At 45.8% G+C, this 21,657-nt stretch overlaps 1 protein-coding gene across 1 annotated transcript in view; it reads left to right on the forward strand.

The window, feature by feature from the left end:
• MAN2A1 (mannosidase alpha class 2A member 1) overlaps positions 1-21,657 on the forward strand; it is a 1,212,885-nt gene that overhangs the window by 893,879 nt on the left and 297,349 nt on the right. The window contains exon 15 of the mRNA XM_078675492.1: positions 6,929-7,051. Within this exon, the coding sequence (XP_078531618.1) occupies positions 6,929-7,051 (123 nt within the window). The remainder of the gene's footprint in view (positions 1-6,928; positions 7,052-21,657) is intronic.

Raw genomic sequence — 21,657 nt, forward strand, 5'->3', positions numbered from 1 at the left:
ACTAGCCCGTCGGCCATATTGGACAGAGCAACATACTATCAAAATCCATATGGCCCCCCCCTATTAGAAGTCTTAACTAATGTTTATCATCATGACACGTGTCAAAAGTAAGGAAAAACAAATACATGCAGAGGTACCTGAAACGTGCATAGTCTAGTCCAATGATATGCAGCATGATATGCAATTATGTTAAGAAAGCTGTCTGCAATCTTGAAAGGGTAAGTGTTAACTTTGCATGAAAACATGTCACACAGCCCTCATTGTATGGGTTATCATAATAGCATTATCAATGATTGTAATTTTGCGCAGCATGCCTGCTAAATACCCATACGTCCAGTGTATGTATTTTAAATATGCCTAGTAACATAGTGAAGGAATCGTGAAAAAATCATAACTGGTGAGTGTCCTTCCATCCTGTTAGTAATATAAATATAACTGGCATAATACACTATGATCTCCATCAAGACCCATACATAGCATATCTACACAGTACTTTTTCATGTGTTTAGGGGTCACTAATGGCGTGTGACCGACAGGTAATACTCCAGATACTGGTAACCGTTACTTGATGGGGAGAGGGCAGCTTTTCAGGGAGAACCAATTAGATCATCCCGGGAAAGTTCCGATGTATACACTGCATGCCATAAATAATTAAACATAAATGAGTACATATTGCGTACTGAGACCCCAAATTGCGGAAAAACTCTTATAATGGATTGTGAAAAGAAATCTTTATCTGTGGAGCTGCCACCCAGCTGTGCCTCAGAAAAAAGGGGAGGGAACCTGTGTAGGTACTCCAGCCGAAGTAAAGTGGATACTTCCTTTCCTCCTGAGAAGAAAACACAAATAGTACCAGGGAAAACTGGAATACGTAAAATAACCTTAACTTAAAACTAAATCTCAGGGCATAAAATACATGTATCAATACGATTGATAAGTCGCCCTGGAAGCTTAAGTGAACATGGAAGGAAGACAGTAAAGATATGTAAGCCTAGTTGTTGCGTATATGCACTGCCAGTTTTTCATCCTGATTCAAACCCCCGGACTTTTAGTTTGGAAATCTATTATGTATCTAGATTCTTTTATCCTGAGTTTGAGGGTCCTATCCCCTCCCCTGGGAGTACTCTGAATCTGTTTAATTTTTTAAAAAGTGAGTTGGGAATTGTCTGAAAGTGATTGTTCTCAAAGTGGCGGGCTACTGGATAGTGCGGATCTTTGTTACTGATTGCTCTCATGTGCTCCAATACTCTTTTTTCACCATCTGCATGGTACTACCAACATACTTCAATTTGCAAGGGCACTCCAAAACATAGATGACGAGTGTTGCATGTGAGAAATTGGGATATGGTCTTCTTGTTCCCATGCCCTGCACCTACTGTGTATTCCTTGCACATGCAACTGTTTCTACAGGCTTTACAATGTCCACATGGGAAGAAATCCTGTAGGGTAAGTTCTTTCACCATCGTGGGCTTGGTGATGTCACTGTGGACTAACATGTTTCTGATGCTGCCCTTTCCTGTATGTTATCCTAGGCCAGTCTTGTATCATTTTTCCAATGGTGGAGTCACTCGTCAATATATCCCAACTGTTATTAAGGATACAGTGAATATCTTTAGAGCTTTCATTGTAAGTAAGAATGATTCTAGTGTTGGTCTCACTCTCTTCCTTGTCTCTGGTACTGGGTAGAAATAAAGTATCTTTTCTCTATATTTTATTAACTTTAAAGATGGGTTTTAAGCACCCACTGCGTGTACCCCTGTTCTTTACATCTAAATGCCTCATCTGTGTTGCAATAGGGTTTCGCCAGAGTATCTGAGTGACTGCTGAGTGCCTGTAACAAGCTGTTACCCACTGTTTCTTTGCGGAACAGTATAATCAATGATCTCAATTCTGACATTAGAAAATCTACTGTTGTGTTGCTGATTGTACGTGTGAGAAGAATGCTGTGTGTATTTGTGTTCGGTTTGTCAATAAATCTATTGGCCTCACCCTCTAGAATCCTCCTGAGAGAACCTCAGCCCTTCAGATTTTCTACCGAACATTGTGCTAGCGAGTCTTCACTGAGCTCTACTCAGTTATTCTTTATTTTATTACTCTTGAGAGATTCTTTCAACTATTTATCTTCCAGACTACTATACAACTTGGTTTTACTCTATTCCTCATGGCAGACAAGGAGGGTGGGTGACATGTGAATCTATGAAAGCTTCTAATACTTGAGATCTAAAGTTTTCTTATCGGAGATCTTTTTAGGAATCTCGCAGTATGGTGTGTGCGGGTCTGCGTGCAAGGTACGTGACATGTAGGTGGTAATCGGTGACTAGAGGGGGTGAGGCAAATGAATTTAATAAGAAAAACCCTGTCATCAATAAAAAACCAAAAGGTTGTGTGCTGCTCAAGGGTGTTAATGGCCCTCCGTAGCTAGACAAGTGCAAACAAATCGTAGGCAAAACATTTCCACCACACGATGCTTTGTATTATTCTGAGCTATTTTACATCAAATTTCATAGCTCTAGTGCCATACCAGTTCATAGAGCAATGTGTATAAAAGAAGCTTGGATGATGTCATCAGTAATGTCATAAATTACATCATAGAACATGTCATGAGTGATGTAATATTTGAAGTCATAAGCAGTACGTGTTGGGAAAGCAAGTTAAAGTCAGCTCTGCTAATTATAACTGGTGAATTACTGAGTTACAAAAGGGCGATCGCCAAGCAGGGATCCACCCCCTAGACACCAGGTAGGGGGGAGCGGCCACTTGGGCAAGGGCCTTTGCTTCCCCCAGCTAAAATAGGGCATATTCAGTCTTTCTGATGGGAGCAGTAGCCCTCAATCTGCCCCCCTGGGGGGCAGAAATCCCACTTGACACCAGGTATTTTTTTCATTGGCAGATATAATTAGGGTGTGGGCTGCCCAAAACGGGCACGCCAATTCCCCACCACCATTACAGCCTTTGTGCCTCCCCCGGGAGGGCAGAAAGCCCACTTGATGCCAGGGATTTTATTGTTTCCTAATGTTATTAGAGTGGGGGCTGCTCAATATGGGCATGCAAATGTCCCCCGGGGGGGGGTGGTTGTGGGCAGAAATCCCACTGGAAACCAGGGATTAATTTTTTATGTAAATTAGGGGTGGAGGCCCCAACTCCCCGTGCTCAATTACAGTCTTTTTGCCCCCCCCCCCCCCCCGGGTGCAGATGACCCACTGGACACCAGTGTTTTTTTTACGATTAATTTAGGGGTGGGGGCTGACAAAGATGGGTATGCCAATGCCCCAACCCCTCCCCCACACAATTCCGGTATTTCTGCCCCTAGACACCAGTTTTTTTTTTATATGCCCAGGGTGGGGGTTTCCCAGAATGAGCATGTCAAGGCCTCCCCAAAAAAGGATAGTCTTTCTGCCCCCCCCCCCCCCTCCTCCATGATGCAGATGGGCAATAGCCCCTTATCTGCCCCTCTCGGGTGGGACAGAAAGCCCACTAGCCACCAGGGATTTTTTTCTCCAAAGTTCGGGATGAGGGTTGCCCAGAATGGGCATGCTAATGCCCCCCCCACCCCCCCGAAATAAGATGCCACAGCCTTTCTGCCCCCCCCCCCCCCCGAGGCAGATGGGAGCAGTAGTCCCTGATCTGCCCCCGGGCAGAAAGTCCAATAGGCTCCATCGATTATGCTGGCTTTTCTATTAGTAGGGGTGGGGCTTCCTAGAATGGGCATCCTAATGACCCCACTCCCCCAAATGCTCTCACCAGCTTCTGTTACCTAGAATCCCTTGCAAACCTCAAAATGTGTCCAAAAAACACATTTTCCTCATATTTCTGTGGTGGAAAGTTTTGGAATCTGCGTGGATCCACAACCCAGCCCGCATTCCCCAAAGCCTTCTGAGAAAAATGGTATCTCACTTGTGTGTGTGGGTCGAGTACCCGCGACAGGCTAGGGCCCAAAACGTATTGAGGCGACATCAAAATTGCCTATCACAAAACGACCTGGTTTTGCAAGGGGGGGTCCCATGAGTTTTTGGGCCCGGTGTCGCTGGCCATCTAGGGAAACCTACCAAACCCACACATTTCTGAAAACTATATACCCGGGGGATTCCAGGGAGGTATGGCTTATGTGTTTCCCCCAATTTTTCCTACCCAGAATCCCCAGCAAACCTCAAATTTAGCTGAAAAAATCCCTTTTTCTGCACATTTTTGTGTGGGAAAGTGGTGACATCACCGGGCTGACACAAATTTGCTAGTACCCAGCGTTCCCCGGGTCTCCCGATAAAAATTGTGCATCACCCGTGTGGGAGGCCCAAGTACCCGCGACAGGCATGGGCCCAAAACCTATTGAGGCGACATCAAAATTACTTATCACAAAATGGCCTGTTTTTGCAAGGGGGGTCACCTGGGTTTATGGCTCCGTGCTCGGCGGCCACCTAGGAAAACCTACCAAAACCACACATTTCTGAAAACTAGACACCCGGGGGATTCCAGGGAGGTATGGCTTGCGTGGATCCCCCAACGTTTTCTTACCCAGTATCCCCTGCAGCCTCAAATTTAGCTGAAAAAAATCACTTTTTCCACACATTTTTGTGTGGGAAAGTGGTGGCATCACCGGGCTGACACAAATTTCCTACCACCCAGCATTTCCCCTGGGTCTTCCGATAAAAATGGTGCATCCCTTGTGTGGGAGGCCCAAGTACCCTCGACAGGCAAGGGCCCAAAACGTATTGAGGCAACATCAAAATTGCCTACCACAGAAAGACTTAGTTTTGCAATGAGGGTCACCCGTGACAGACAAGGGCCCAAAACTCCTTTGAATCCCCCAGGTGTCTAGTTTTCAAAAATGTATAGGTTTGCTAGGTTTCCCTAGGTGCCGGCAGAGCTAGGGTTAAAAAAACTTCAGGTAGGCAGGTTGCAAAAAAAGGATCATTAAAAATGTGGTGTGTCCACCTTGTGTTTTGGCCTGTTTCCTGTCGCGGGCACTTGGTCTACCCACACAAGTGAGGAACATTTTTCTCTGAAGACTTTGGGGAACGCGGGGTGGTTAGAATTGTGTGGATCCACGCAGATTCCAGAACTATCCACCACAGAAATGTGAGGAAAATTTGTTTTTTTGACAATTTTCTAGGTTTGCAAGGGATTCGGGGTAACATAACCTGGTGAGAGCCAGTCAAGTCACCCCATCCTGGATTCCCCTGGGTGTCTAGTTTTAAAAAAATATATAGGTTTGCTAGGTTTCCCTAGGTGCCGGCAGAGGTAGGATTTAAAAACAACAGGTAGGCACTTTGAAAAAAAGGGTAATTTTTCACGGTCAAAATGTAGTGTGTCCACCTTGCGTTTTGGGCCGTTTCCTGTTGCGGGCACTATGCCTACCCACACAAGTGAGGTACCATTTTTCTCAGAAGACTTTGGGGAACTCAGAATTGTAGAGTAACTGTTATTACCTATTGACTTTTTATGGGTTTCTGCCTTCCAAATGAAAGACAATGTGTAAAAAATAAGTCATTTTGAAAATTGACCTATAATTCTCATGCTAGTATGGGTACTCAGATTTCAGAAATGCCAAATATCTACTGTTTCTAAACTTTCTATTTTGTTCCCATTTCAGCAATACATAGGTGTCTTTCATACCAGTTTTTCCATGTATACATTTTCCCAAAATAATTGCGATATACCCGGTACATAATAAAAAACCATTGCAAGACGCTGCTCTGTTAGTGGCTCTGGGTTCGTCGGGTTCTTGGTGAACCTACAAGTCCTATATAAATCCCCACAACCAGAAGGGTCCAGCAAATGTAATGGTATATTGCTTTCATACAGCTATCATAATTAGAAGAAGTTACAGGTGAAAACTTTGACACAAATGGCTGTTTTTTTCAACTAATTTTCAATGTTTCCTATATTTAACTGTTAGTTTCTATGAAGAAACCTTGAAGGATCTTAGCAAATGACCCCTTGCCGAATTCAGAATTTTGTCTACTTTTTCAAATTGTATAGCTCTCCAGGATCCATCATTGCTTTCATACCCATTTCTACCATTAACTGGAAGGAGGTTGAAAGCACAACAAATAGCAAAAATAGGCTATGCCCAGAAAAATGCCAAAACTGTGTAAAAAATGTTGGTTTTCTGACAAAAAGTCTGCTTTTCCCTGAAAGCTGGGAAGATGGTGATTTCAGCACCACAACCCCTTTTTGATACCATTTGCAGGGAAAAAAACAGAAGCTTTCATCTGTAGCCCTTTTTTCCCATTTAAAAAATAAATGCTGTATTGTGGCTAATTGCTGGGTCCCCTCCTGGGGAATCCACAAACCCTGGGTACCTTTAGAATCCCCATGATGTTGGGGAAAAATTACGCAAATTTGGCGTGGATACCGCATGTGGTCAAAAAGTTACAGGGGCAGAAGCCCCTATTACCCCAAATAGCCAAAAAAAGGCTTAGCACAGGGGGGTGAAAGGCCTAGCAGCGAAGGGATTAATTAAAATTTGTACGCACAGGACATACATCAACAAAATAAGCTTCATTTTACATAGAAAATCTGTGTATGAACATTACTGGGTTTAACATAATACAACAGCGATTACTGGTGCCAGTATTTCCCAATTATCTGGCAGTGCACCTTTGCAACACGCTTCAGTTTTTGTAGTGTACAATGTGTATTTATGTACCCTCTGACTAATAGTGTTACTACCATGGGTAGACGCCTAAAAAAGGATTGATTATACCTGCACGACGTGTAGTTGTTGACAAAAGTGAGTGCGCATCCACACTGTGTGGTATCCAGATAATGGTTCCTATGTAAATCCTTCTAATAATTGCCAAAGTCCGACTACGTACATACCAAATGATAATATTTAGATTTTCTGAATTACACCGAGTTTAAATTACTGCCACCGTGCATAAATGCAGCAAATGTATTTTAGACTCTCAAACTGACTCTCTATCTTTAGAAAATGAAGACCAAGGACGATGACAAAATTCATGAAGCTAAAATAGGATTCACGTGGTATGGCACTACCAACAGCAAAGATAAAAGTGGCGCATATCTCTTCATGCCGGATGGTGAAGCAAAGGTAAGGGGTGCATTTGACCAGCTACAGGTTTCTCGTGTGTCGTGTGTGCAGTATGGTTCATTATTCTCTGCTGAATGACATGTTATACGGTAAAAACAGAATGAACTGATCGCACAATATTTTGAGAGTAATCAACATTAATTAAACAACACGTATTTATGGTACCTCATTGGGCATATTGTATAGTATTTTCAGTAATGCTGTGCTCGGATTGATAGTGTACCGTGGGAGTTCCGTGCCATAAGGTCACAGGTAGATAATCAAAATTTGATTTAGGGGCACAAAGCAGCAGTACATTATTCTACTTTATTTGTATTAACATCAAGTGCTAGATACCACCAATACCAGTACATTTACATGCGTGTATGTTGCATTATATATTTTTTCGGAGAACATAAATTGACAAAGGCCAAATACATCACTTTTCCTTTTAAATATATTTGTAGCACATAACTGGTAGCTTTGGGACCTTTGAAGTTCTTATCACAAACAAACTTGTTAGATGTGATAATTCGGTTTTCAGTGATTATCTAGATGTAATATTACTTTTTTGCACCTGTATTCTAGCAAAGTGGCTACACTTCGACCCCTTTTCAGTTTCGCAATGGTGGTTCCGGCATATGGCCGGCTACTATTTCGAGACTCCTTTATATGGCAAATCAAAATGGGAGAAGGCCAAAGAATCTGGAAAACACTTGACGATTGGATTAATTGTAATTTTTTTAAGATCAACATAAAGCTAAGCTTTGTCGTTCCTAGCAATGTTTTTAATTCATAAGATGCATTTAAAAATTCTGTTCTCTGTATTTTTTCATGAATATTGATTCCCTCATCTGAATTTAATTTATCACTGAATAATGTTTACATTATCTATATACATGGATTTTTATTTATTTCGTTCTTCGTTTCTCAATTTCATAATTTAAAAAACTCCAGAGTTGTTTCTGAGATGTCTTCACTGTTCATGTTTAACTGACAGTTAGACATTTGTAAGCTGAAAATAGGTATGTGATTCCAAGCAAAAAACTCTGCAAGAGGCACGTGCTGTTCTTTATTAGAAAAATATTCCTCTTATGCCTGTGTGGGGGTCAAAACAATATCAACACATATTTTATCACTGGAAAGTTAATGAGTATATAGAGAAAGTGCTTACAAAACTATATTAATTAAAATCATTTAAGACGGAGGGATGCTGGATGGATGCTGGATGTATTGCAGAAAATCTAGTGGAAAATATAAAGACTAAGGAGTATCGTGAGTATCCATAGAAGGTAGAAAATGAGTAGGTTTGATTTGTTGGGCCATATATTTTTACTTTCAAAATTTCAAATTATATAAATGCTTGGGAAAGTTTATACCACAGAAAGCAGAAGCAGACGTGCCAAAACTGTGGAAGAGATACTAGCAGGTACATCCAAACAAAGTTTCTGCTATTAGATTGTCGACACATTCTGACCCCTACGTTATTAAATGGTCTCGTCGAGAAATAGGACAGAGTGTGGAAAAAATCATATTTTTATGCATTAGGCCTTCAGGAAGCGCCACCTAAATAATAGTTGGTTGGAATTGCAAACTTCAATTATCATTAATACTAAGAATTATTATTAAATATTGAAGTTGTTTTTTCTTACTATCTTTAGATTCAGTGTCCAATTGTGTTGTGAAACAGCTTGGTTTGTAAATGGGATAGGAGGCCCTAAAGTCCTTGAGCCCCTCTGGTGAAGTCTGGGAGTAATGATGCTTTAGGTTGCTATTCAATGTCTTACTCATATGTACTTAGGCGGAGTCTGGACAGCAACAACTCAAAAAGTTTAATGTTACATATAAGCATGATAGCAGGCACACGTTTGTACAGCAAGGATGATGGGTTATTCATCTAAGTATGACCCTTTGTTAATGCTCTTATCCCAGTGGGGATAATATATTTCACGGTTTAAAAAAAAAAAATGGTTCCAGTGCTTCTAGCAATGCATGACCGATCTGGCGGTGCTTTTTTGACAGTCTAATTCAACACCTTTCTTTAATCCAGTTATCTGATGAGAGCTTTGATAGATCATGCAACTCTAGAAGTTAGTGACATAGCACATAGCACTTCGAGGAGAATCCTCATCGAAGTCATAATCAATTGTCCCGCCTACCTGGATAAGAGTTAAAGACAGAGATCTCTGTTTTGTGCTCATGATTTTGGTATTTATAAAAATGATCTGACCTAACTAAACTCTAGTGCATGATGGACACTGGAGCAAGGGTTAAGGCCTTAAAGACTCAGTGTCTGTTTACTGTCCCAGCTATGCAGTTTATGTGCTAGCATTGCCCTGTATTTCCTTAATTACTTAAATTTTGAAGAAGACAATTTTGACAGATATTTCTCGTTGCTTTACACTGTCTGTATTACTACCGTTTTTTAAATGAAACATGAATGAAATATAGCCAGCCCAGGCCGTTTTTTAGGCTGCCTGGAATATTGGTTTTGGTCTCCTACAAGAGCTTGTGCATATAAAGATATATTTAACTTGAAAAGTGTTCCGGGATCCCATGTGTGGGCGGACAATTTAGTGCTTATGACTTTTATGCAGGTTCCCCTGAAAGAGAACTAGGATACAGGTAAGACATGTTTCCTTCCAGGTCAGTCTTCCAGTAAGTCCATGTTGAAATCCAGACACAACCACAAGAAAAACAAGCAAGACTCAACCCTATCCCGCCACTCAAAGTCTAGCAAGAAGGTGCAAGGGCATCAAAATAAAGATAGATCTACTCCAGTGTCCCAGTAATATGAAACAGTTACACAATTGTCCCGGCACTCTGCATAATCCCCGAGCCATCGTCAACCCTGCAACAAATAGCGGCTTTCAAAAAGGCCATGCTTCAGATCTTTAGTGCGATTGTGCCTGCTGCTGGTACGTGTTTTAGGTAAACAACACAGGGTCTAGACTCCTAACCCAACAAGGCTAAGTCAAATCTAAGAAAAGAACAACACAAATGCCAATACTGAACTTTACTTTCTCTACTTTCCCCTGACCTATATGAAATAAAACATACAGGTCTGTTTTTTATAACGTCACTAGTTTATTTATATATTTATTTCACTAGTCAGATTATTTTAGTTTTTTATCATAAACACAATTTTTGTGCATACACATAATATATACAATTGAATACAATAATATACACTCTCTTTGCATATCTACAACTCATACACTCAACAATTTGGCCAATCCATGCAAACTACACTCATTCACAGACACACAAAAAATATAAATAACATAGATTTATAAGATGAGGCCTTTTGTCAAAAGGTTTAGTTATTCTGTTAATGAACCCCATATTTTTATTCAATGAGCCTATGTTACAAAAAGCAATCAATTAGAAACCAATTTTGTGATTTTCTAGCATATTCCCTGTACTCTTATTCAGTTGACACAAGGCCAGGTCAGGTCGACGCGTTTCGAACCCCAATTGCGGGGTTCTCCTCAGGACCAAACAATTCTTTTCTGAAATGTAAATGAAAACCTTTGTGGGGGAGTGTTGATAATGTGACCACCGTTTTCTGTCTCGTGCTGTGAGGATTGATCACAGAGTCCTTACTCTCGGCGGGGCGGATCAACAAGTGCCCGAGTTCTGACTTGCCTCCGCCACCCGGGCTGTTCTAATACTGTCAATGACGGATTAAACAGGGGCTCATTGTTCCCCGGTGATGCCTCCGTGTACAAATTTACTTTTACGTGTTTTGGCACCATGGAGTATCAGGCGTTTCTAGTCTGAATTCTGCTGGCAGAGTCACGCCAACACAGGCAGCCCCTGCTGTGCCCGCTAACAAGCCAGTGCTGATGCTAGCACTGTCTCTACTTTGTGCCATTCTCATTACCAACTCGAAAGTTACTAGTCGATTACCTGGTCCCAACGCCAATCTCTGACCAAGAACCTGCGTCAGCTCAAACTAGTCCTATGTATGAATATGAAATTACAAAAGTGTAACTGGTAGTCATTCAACCATATTCGTATTCAATTTCTCTGTACTGGCATCAGTGGCAGTATTGGATAATCACTTTGATTTGGGCCTAGTGCAAGAAAGACCCTATGTCTTTCAGGACATTGATGATGAGAAAGAAGAACATATTCTTCCCCCTCATTGAACTGAAAATTCATTGTAGGTTTACATAATAACCTTGACTGATATCTGGAACAAATTAACTCCTTGAAATAGAATTTTTGCCTCTACCCTTGACTTCTCATCTTACTGGTCTACATGTGTTGCCTTACCACCCTATACAGCGAACCCTCTCAGAGGCCTGACAAATATCTCCAACCAGCGCTGAGTAATCAGCTCTTCATCTCTTCCTCTTATTCTCACTATATTCTTCTTTCCTCTATCCTTTTCTATCCTCTTTCCTGTTATTTGTGTGTTTATTCCTTTCCCACCACACAGTTTTGCGACATGTATATAATTTTCAACCGAGTTGCACATGCAACTATATATTAACATCTGCTTTTACCATGTGTTCCTCTATATGTCAGAATATTACGCATGAATGCAATGCTGCTTTTGATGACACGCCAACCGTTTGTTTCTCTGCATCAGATTATTCAATAAAAACTTTTTGAAATCAAGGAAATGCCAGTGGACTATTAATATCTCCTGAAAAAGAGCTTGATTCGCCACCTGGGCTACCTAAGGAGGAAAACTCTTCATTCACAGTGGTGGTTAGGAGAGCAGCTACAGCAGTAGACCTGCAGTTGCCCACTACAAAGTTAAAAACAAATATACTGACTGAGATTTTCCAATCAAGGGCTAGCTTAACTGAACCCTTCTGGATACATGGTCTAAGCCATGTTCATGCCTAACAGTCAATCAACTTGTGGCCAGGCAACATAGACCAGCTGCTGCTGACCCGTACTTCATCACCAAGCACCCTATACCGGGGAGCCTGATGGTTCAAGCCTCAGTACGCAAGGTTTATCGAAATTCCATTGTTACGAATCCTCCGGCTAGGTAATCAAAAACAAGTGATACCTTTGAAAAGAGAATGTTGTCTTTAGCTAGTTTTTTCATAACCAATTAATATTGATTTTTTGATGATACAGAGCACATTATAGCCATGACAATATATACATTGAATCAGCAGTAATGCATAAACTCCCCAAGGGTCCACATATTCTAAGCAACAGGTAGTTGTCACAACAGGGGACATTGGTTCAGTTTGTACCTCATTAACAAACACTATAGAAACAAAGCATAAAGCAATATTCAGGTGTTAGACCTGGCACCATTAGCATGGGTCTCCCTTCCATTTTTTGCTGTTGCCTCATGTATTTTTGCTGGTGTTAGATGGTTTGGGCACTGTGGCACTACTGTCCAGTGCCACTGCTGTCCAGTGCCACAGTGCAAGTGCTCCCTTTTGTAAATTGATGTATTAATCAGTGGTTCCATGTTTGGCTATTTGGTTTATTTGTCAGACCCTAGTATAGTCCACTGAGTTTGCCCAGGGCGTGTACATCCAAGGGCTGCTGGTGGGCCTGCAGCACTGGTTGTGCCACCCACAGTACCCACAGAAGCAGCCTTGTAAAATGTGTCTAAGGTCTGCCATTGCAGAGCCTGCGTGCAGTCTGGTACTGTCCCTAAACCTTCCCTTTTCTTCATAACAGTCACCCCTATAGTAGGCCCAAGGGCAGGGTGCATTGTAAGTATAAGGAAGGCCATGCCCTGGTGTGTGTGTCATGTCCTAATTGTGAAATACAGCCATTTTCATTTTTCACTATTTCAAGGCTACCTGTTCTCCCTAGGCCAGAATGGGCTGTTAGAATTATTACAATTTATAATCCTAACTGAGTCAGAGAACATGGTAAAAATTCGAGTTTAGTATGCCTGGACTCAGAATGATAAAAAGCATCTGTTAGTGAAGTTGGTTTTAACATTCTGTGTTTGCAAATACCACTTTTAGAAAGTAGGTATTTGCTTGCCTAACCTTTCAAGCCTTCCTCTACTAGGTTCTGTATTCCTTGTCTGGAGTTTGTGAGTGATAGGGCTGTGGGATTCCAATAGACAGGATGAGTCAGCCCAGTGGTGAATTAGATGGGAGGGAGGAGTTGCACCTGAACCTTGAATAGGGCTGTGCCTGCCTTCCACAATGCTGGCTCCACCTCCTAGGGTGTGGCTGATGTTTCTGCCCTGCACACTGAAAGAAGAGAAGGAGTCCTGTCAACAAAGTGCTCCAGGACTGTACTTGCCTTCCACAATGCTGGCTCCACCTCCTGTGGGGCGACTAATGTCTCTGCTCTGTACTGTGAAAGGAAAGGAGAAGTCTGGTAAACAGAACTGGTTTGGACTGGGCAAAGGCCCCTCTCCCCTCAGAGAACAAAGGATTTTGGGGTATACGTATTGGGACCCTGATCCCAAGAAATTAGATCACTTTTGGATCACTTTTGGACTACAAGAAGAAACCTCTGCTGAGGAGAGGAACCTGAAGAAACTGAGGAGAGACTATTCCTAAGCTGAAGTGCTGCTTAGGGGATCGGCCTGCAGTGGTTCCCTTACTGCCAAAGAGAGGAGAAAGGAACTTTGTGTACTTTGCTTTCAACTTGTGAAGGATCTCCATGGGCTTGGAACAGAGCTTGCCTCCTCCTGAAGTCTCAGGGACAACATACTTCAACCCCCAGCTCCCCAGAGTTCTTGTGGAAGGGCCTGCTGTTGTTTTGGGCCTTCTGAGGAACTGCGTGTCGCAAGGAGTTCGAAGCGCGACACAACGAAGAGGAAGCGTGTCGCCGTTACTGCTGCTGCCGTCGTTCTTCTGAACAAGGGTGTCGCCGCTGGAGTTGTCGCACTGCAGCGCATCGTGGGAAGAGTCTCGCAACGAGGTAGAAGCATGTCGCCGTCACTGTTGCTGCCGTCGCGCTTCTGAACAAGGGTGTCGCCGCTGGAACTGTTGCATTACACCGCATCGAGGAAAGCACCTCGCATCCCCGAGAAGCGCGCCGCTGCCGCATTTCCGAACAAGGATGTCACCGCAGTAGTTGTCGCATTGTTCGGAAGCTTCACGCATCGTGGGAGAAGAGTGTCGCAGCTGAAGCTGTTGCCGTAGCGCTTCTGAACAAGGGTCTCGCCGCTGCAGTCCACGCATCGAACCGAGAACTTCTCGCATCCCCAGAGAAGCGTGCCGCATCTGGGAAATCTTCCCGTCTTTATTTCTTTGCACCTGAACTTTGCCGCATTTCCCTCGCTGCGACATTGCTTGTCGTGGAAGTGCAACACATCGTACGGTACATTGACGCAAAGTGTCGCTCTTAAGAACTGAAATTAACTAAGCTAAATCTACCATCTTAAAGTAACAGTATTATGTATTTTTGTTGTTTATGGTCTTGTGGTAAATCTATATAAAGTATACTTATTTTTATATAAAACCTTGTATGGTGTCGATCTGTGGTGTTGTCACTGGGTTATTGTATGTGGTCACAAATGCTTTACACACTGCCTCTGAGATAAACCTGTCTGCTCGAGCCAAGCTACCAAGGGTGTGAGCAGGGGTTATTTTAGGAGTGTAATACCCTTATCCTGACTATAGGCAAGGGTCCCTATCTGTCACAAGTACCTGCCTGTGCCAATTAGAGACCCCCAAATCTAACAGCAGGTCATAACAGACACATACAATCAAAAACCCTGTGCGAATGGCTTGTAAGTAGCTCAACACTAGTAAAGAGTGTCCAGGAGACCAACTCCAAGGGTTTTGTGGATAGTATTGTGCAATCCCCACACCAGAGTTAGAAGAGTTTCCAGCATCATATAGGTAGCAATACTTTGTAATACACTGCAAGGCAGGCTTTAATACTGGAAACACTAAAAGGGAGAGCGTAACAAAGGAACAAATGTATTATCCAACACGTGTCACAGAGTGGCGAGTGAAAATCAGTCCCAGGCTCCCTTCCATCATGGTATCTCAGAGTTTTTCAGCAAGCACCTGGAACACGTACAGCAGTATGTCCCACCTGAGTGCAGTGAGGGTCCTGCGCAAGCACCTAGCCTTCTCTTTACGGAGGGCTACTCACTCAGCCTAGCCTATGTAGCTGCAAACCAATATGACAGTTCAAGAAGAGTGTCTGACCACTTCATGGTGATAGCTCTATGAGCCATGAGCTGGGATAGATCTAAAAAGCGATTAGCAGCTTTGACAGCTTTTTTTACCTCTAAGTAACCCCAATAGATCCACTACCATACTGCATAAGTTCTCCCTCCATGTAACAGTTGTCAGAGCATCTGTGACCTTTCCCCTCAATGGTCGTGCTTCTGAGCAAGTCCCGAACATGTTGCCCCATGCCTGTGTTCAGGGAGCCACACCTAGGACAGTAAGGTACGCTCTGTGTAGTATGTTCTATTGCATATACTTGAACTTCACATTGCGAGAAACCTTACGCAGGTATAGAAGTACCTTGCCCCAACCTGCCTTAGTACTCAGTCAATGTCACACTCTCAATTTTGTCTAATTGGGTGCAACATATCTGAAATAAACAGGTTAGTGTTAGATTCCTTACCTTAGAATATCCCCAGGCTTCAGACTGGATCTGGAAAGTTTTTGTCAGCAGTAACCACAGCACGTCGGTAGGCGTCGTCTGCGGCTCCGCGTCTATTGTCTGCGTCGTGATTGCCGGGATGACGTCGTTGGAGTACTTGGACACCGCCCTCGCGCCCTGACGTCAGTTATTCTTTTTTCGGCACCAGCAAGCGCAGATCCGGAAGAGCAGTACTCTAGTCATTTTTTTACTAACTTTTTCGATCACTTTTCGAGTCGATTTCGACTCGCCGTGCCGCTAGGGATGCCTGGTTTTAAACTTTGCGACGCCTGTCACTGCCTTATTTCGGTGACGGACCCACACCGTCGATGTCTTTACTGCCTCTGGGCCGACCACGATGACAAGTCGTACCCCGACTGCCGGGCCTTGACCTCGAAGGCTAGACAGGACGGGTCCCGTAAGCTTCTCGAGCTCCGGCAGTTGGCTCCACGCCGCTCGAGGTCCTGGTCGAGGAGGACGTCGAAGGACCGGTCGCGGAGCCGCAATCATCGCCGCTCGTCGAGTCACCACCACTCGTCGGGCTCCACGTCCTCCGGTAAGTCGAGGCATTCGTAAAAGAAGTCAAAGAGGCGTCATCGCTCTTCTGACCCCCTGACACTCGCGCGATGCGGCCGGGGGTTCGGGCGACACCGCCCGCGCCGCTCCGTCTGAGCCACAGGCGCCGCGTCCAGCTCCACACCCGCCAGTCCCTAGGCTGCACGCGACGCTGGAGGAGATACGTGACTTACTTGTGGCCATGATGACTCACTTCCCTCCATCGGAACCCGTCGTGGCGCCTTCGGGCGCCGCGGGTCCGACTGGGAGCCTTAGCTGGCCGGCGGCTCCGGCCCCGGCCCCGACGGGTGCTTCGGCCCTGGCGCTGTCGTCAAATCCGGTCCCGACGCTGCAGGGCCCCACAGGATCCAGGCCTGGATCCGGGTCGTCTCCAGTCGACCGCACCACTCCTCCGCTGCCGCCGACCCCGAGGGTGTCGCTCCCGGTGGCGTCTTCGTACGACACCGGCCCCAGTTTCAGGTCTTGGTGCGTCGCCGGAGCGGCGCCGCTCGGGCCGTCTCATACGCCGATGGGTGACCAATTCACCTACGACTGGGCTCCATAATTTTTGCCTTGTTTCCATGAGATGGTTGACGAGGAGGACTTGGAGGAGTCTGAGGACCCCCTGGCACAGCAGTGCCAGTCAAGCCAGGACTGGGCAGATGAGCTGTGGGAGGCCAGTGGTCTAGACACTTCGCCTGACACTGGATTCATCTCTCCTCCCTCCGTGGCTTCGGAGGAGGGTGCTACTTATAGTGTGGTGTTGAACAGGGTGGCCAAGGCCTTGGCTCTTGAGCTCCCTGTCACTGCCGTGAGGACTAACCTCCTCACTGAGGTGCTCAAACCGCAGGCAAGCTCCTCGGAGCCTCTACTGCCGTTTAACAAAGCCCTCACCGACGTTCTGATGGGCACCTGGTCCAAGCCCTCTACAGGCCTCTATGTCCCAGACCGCATTCCCGACCGTTCCTCCAAAGGGTATGATCAGTTTGGGAAGAAACTGTTCTCCTCTCTGAGTTTGGGGCTGTGGTCTGTCAACACTGCCTGTCTTTTGGGCCGTTACACCCACTCTCTGTGGGAAACGGTTGCAGAGGTGCTGCCACAGTGTCCGGAGGAGGCCCGGACACGGCTCGCCCAAGCCCTGGCGGAGGGGCGGGATGCAGCACGATACTCGATTCGATGTGGACTTGACGCCACGAACTCGCTGGGCAGAGCGATTGCCACGATGGTGGCGCTTCGCAGCCACGCCTGGCTGAGGTCCTGCAACTTCTCGGGGGATGTCCAGGCCACGCTCATGGACATGCCCTTCGATGGCCGTCGCCTCTTTGACGACAAAGTGGATAGTGCGCTAGAGCGTTTTAAGGACTCCAGGGCTTCGGCCAAGTCCTTGGACCTAGGCCAACGCCAGCAAACTTCCACTTTTTGCTCCTTTCGTGACCAAGGAAGGGGTGCCCCCACACGTCCAGCCAGCCACAGGCCGCAGAACCAGTCTCAACGCGGTCGCGGACGTGGTGACCGCCGTGGCGGTACCGAGGGACAGCGGCAGGGTCAATCCACATCTGCCCCCGCAGCATCTGCCTCTAAGCCTTCCTAGTCCGACATTTCAGGCCCAGGGTTCGCCATCACCTCCTCCACTGGCGTACCATCACGTCGGACAGGTGGGTTCTGCAAATCGTCCGAAGGGGCTACACCCTCCCCTTCGAGGCGACTCCTCCAGCCATGCCACCGCAGTACCACCGCATATCGGGGGATCACTTGCAACTTCTACAGGAGGAAGTTACAGCCCTCTTGGCCAAGGGGGCCATCGAGCGCGTTCCTGGGCCAGAAGTAGGACGTGGTTGCTATTCCCACTACTTTCTGGTACCCAAGAAGGACAAAGGAGGCCTACGCCCTATCTTGGCCCTATGGAGCGTCAATGGCTTCCTCCGGAAGGAGAAGTTCAAGATGCTGACTTTGGATTCATCTGCCTCTTCAGGAGGACCTTCTGTCGCAGCAGCGGGGGACGGTCCTCCACCAGAACCTGTCCAGTCTCCACCTACATGCGTGGAGATTGAGCGGCGACAGTTGAGGCCATTTGACTTGCCTCATGAAGTCTGTGATGTGATTCTGGCAGCCAGGCGTCCCTCCACAAAAACGGTATTCTCCTGCAGGTGGAACAAATTTGTGGCATGGTGCACAGCAAAGGCTGTGGATCCAGTATCTGGCCACCTTTCAGAGGTTCTCCTCTTCCTTCTTTCTCTTGCCCAGCAGGGCTGTGCTCTGGGCAGTATCAAGGGCTACCCCTCGGCCATTTCAGCCTTTTTAAGGCTTCCTGATCAGCCTTCTCTTTTCAAGTCCCCTGTTGTAAATAGATTCTTGAAAGGCATCACTCACATGTTTCCTCATGTTCCCTTCGTGATGCCTCAGTGGGACTTGAATCTTGCTCTGACGTACCTGATGTGCGCTCCCTTCGAGCCACTTCATAACTGTCCTCTTCGTCTTCTGACTCTTAAAACTGCATTCCTGGTTGCCATCACCTCTGCCAGGAGAGTGAGTGAGCTCCAGGCTCTATCTTCTAAACCTCCTTTCCTCTCTGTCCATCCGGACAAGGTTGTTCTGAGGACTCGTCCTTCTTTCCTGCCCAAGGTGGTTACAGCCTTTCACATTGGGCAGTCCATCACCATGCCCACCTTCTTTCCGCCTCCGCATCCCTCGAAGGAGGAAGAGAGGCTCCACCGTCAGGACCCAAAACGTGCACTCTCCTTCTGTCTAGATTGCAAACGTCAGTTCCGGGTGGACAATCAGCTCTTTGTTGGTTAGGTGGGCGCTAAGAAGGGACGGGCGGTGCACAAGCGGACCATCTCTCGGTGGGTCGTCTTGTGCAACAAGGTTTGCTACTCTTTGGCGAAAAAGGAGCCTCCTGTTGGGCTGCGCGCCCATTCCACTCGGGCCAATGTGGCTACTACTGCCCTGGGTCCGGGAGTCCCCTTGCAGGACATCTGTCAGGCAGCTACGTGAACCTTGCTGCACACGTTTGCTCGGCACTACTGTCTGGACAGCCAAGTCCGGAGAGATGGCTTTTTCGTCCGGTCCGTTCTCCAGGACTTTCTGGTGTGATCTTGGTTCGCAGACCCACCTCCGCAGATGGTATTGCTGGGGTATCTATTCTAAGGTAAGGAATCTAACACTAACCTAAACTTTCAGATGCACAAGTTTCTTACAGATATATCGTTACCGAAGGTAAGTAACTTGTGCATCTTGCAGTGTGTGAGCCTTTGCGCGTGTGAACCATGTTATTAAGCGCTGTCCATTACCAATTATGTCGACTGTATGAAGTGTGTGTGTGTGTGTCAGGCTCCGTATCCGTAATCTACCAATTGCACTTCAGTTCAACCAAAAGAATCCAATAGGATAAAAAATGGCCCACAGGCATATTATGATCCTCATTGAGCTGTTCAAACAGCACACTCCTTCTGTCTCCCATAGTTCTTTCCCCAAATGTTGTCCCTCTGTCTCCCATAGTTCTATCCCCTCCCTACCAGGGAGTTTCCGTAGGGGCATATGGAAGTATTGCGGATCTGTGGTGGATATGGTGTCAGAGTCGGAGTGAGCCGGCGGCTTCTGATGTAGCTGGTATACACAATGGTCAGGAGTTTAGTGGATTGTGGAAGGAGTTTCCCCTTTGGCAGCAACATCTCATGGATCATACAGGTTGCACTGTCTGGCAGGCCCGCCAGACACTGAGACAGCCACTGCAGCTGCTCTGTCGGATAGTAATGGTCAAACTTTTATAATAATAATAATAATTGCTATTATTCACCCCTTAAGGGTTTCAAGGCCCTGGGGGCCGTTGAGGAGATTTAAGTGAGCTATTGCCCAGATTCACATGATGCTGAGTTGACGCCGGGGATTGAACCATGAACCCTGCGCTCCAGAGTCTGCCCCTCTGGCCTCTGTGCCTCACCTCTCCCTCAGACTCCTGAGTCAACCAACAGTTGGAGCTTCCAGAGGGCAACACGCTGATGCCCCTTGTTCCATATGTGAAGGCTACTGGTAGGGAGCTAAGCTGTTTATTTACCCCATTTTTATTCAAAGCTTATACCTTGCGTTCTTTTAATATTTTAAACTGTCCCGCTTCCCTGGTCCGCCGTGGTTTTCCGATTGAGCGGAGGGAAACGGAGCCTACTATCGCAATTATATGCCAAGCACACTGCTACTTAACCAGTCGATGGGATGGGACGGACACACAGCAGTGAAGGCTCTCGGTGGGGAGCGCAGCTTTTTAGTTTACCCCGTTTTTATTCACAGCTTATACCTTGCTTTCTTTTAATATTTTAAACTGTCCCGCTTTCCTGGTCTACCGCAGTTTTCCGATTGAGCGGAGTGAAACGTAACCTACAACCTCAGTTGCACGCCAAGCACCCTTTCGGCTGGGTTAGGAGCCTAGTGCACTGAAAGTTGTCCTGCTACTTATGCAGTCGATGGGACGGATGCACTGCGGGCGCGCCGCTGGAGCACCGGAGACAATCCCGTTTGCACCCGTCCACGCTCAGCGCCAACCACGCTGCCAGTTACAAGCCACCCTTAAACCCAAAGTCCTGCACACCAAGTACTTTTTATTGCACTTTAATGTTTCATGTAGGAAATGTCAGAGTCTGCTTTTTGACTCCCTACTCGGCCCAGGGCTCAACACATTGCTCCCATTGTGGTCATACGTTTCAGTATTTGCCACTGCCCACGGAAGAGCAGCAGGCTCCTTCCGATGCTCTTAAAGGGGATCCTAGTCTTTCAATTATATGGGCACTTATCAATACAAGGTAACTTATTAAAAATACTGTTTTCTTTCGCGAGTTTTTATAAACCCACCGAATTGATATAGCCTTCGTCACTGAGGCATGGGCCGATGCCTCCTCCGACCCAGACCTACTCATGGCCTTACCTGCAGATTTTAGCATACATAAGGTTGATAGAGGGGGTAGGAAAGGGGGTGGCAGAGCTCTAATTCTTAACTCCAGGTTTAAATCATGCACTAAAAAGCTATCTAATAACCTAGATTGTAAAGCTCTGAATTTCAGGATTGAATTAGACTGTCAACACACGCTTATTGGTATTCTACTTTATCGGCTACCTAATACCAGGGCTCCATTTATTGATAGTCTAGGCCATCTCTTAACACACTAGGCTGATCAATCTGATTTCGTAATCTTGGGAGATTTTAATTTTCATATGGATAATGCCTCTGATCCGGACAGAGAAGTGCTCCTTGATGGGATGGCCAGCATAGGACTATGCCAACTTGACAAAGGCTCAACTCTTGCTGCGGGCCACGGCCTTGATGGGATTTTCTCCGATAATCCGTATCTAAGCTGGACCAGTTCCCTCCCTCTAACCTGTTCTGGCCACAAAGATCACTTCCTTGATGGGATTTTCTCCTATAATCCGTATCTAAGCTGGACCAGTTCCCTCCCTCTAACCTGTTCTGGCCACAAAGCTGTCCTATTTGAAATTTCACTACCCCAAAGGCTTTGCTCCAATCA

Source organism: Lissotriton helveticus, chromosome 2_1 (genome assembly GCF_964261635.1).
Source record: "Lissotriton helveticus chromosome 2_1, aLisHel1.1, whole genome shotgun sequence".
In the NCBI taxonomy this organism is placed as follows: domain Eukaryota; kingdom Metazoa; phylum Chordata; class Amphibia; order Caudata; family Salamandridae; genus Lissotriton; species Lissotriton helveticus.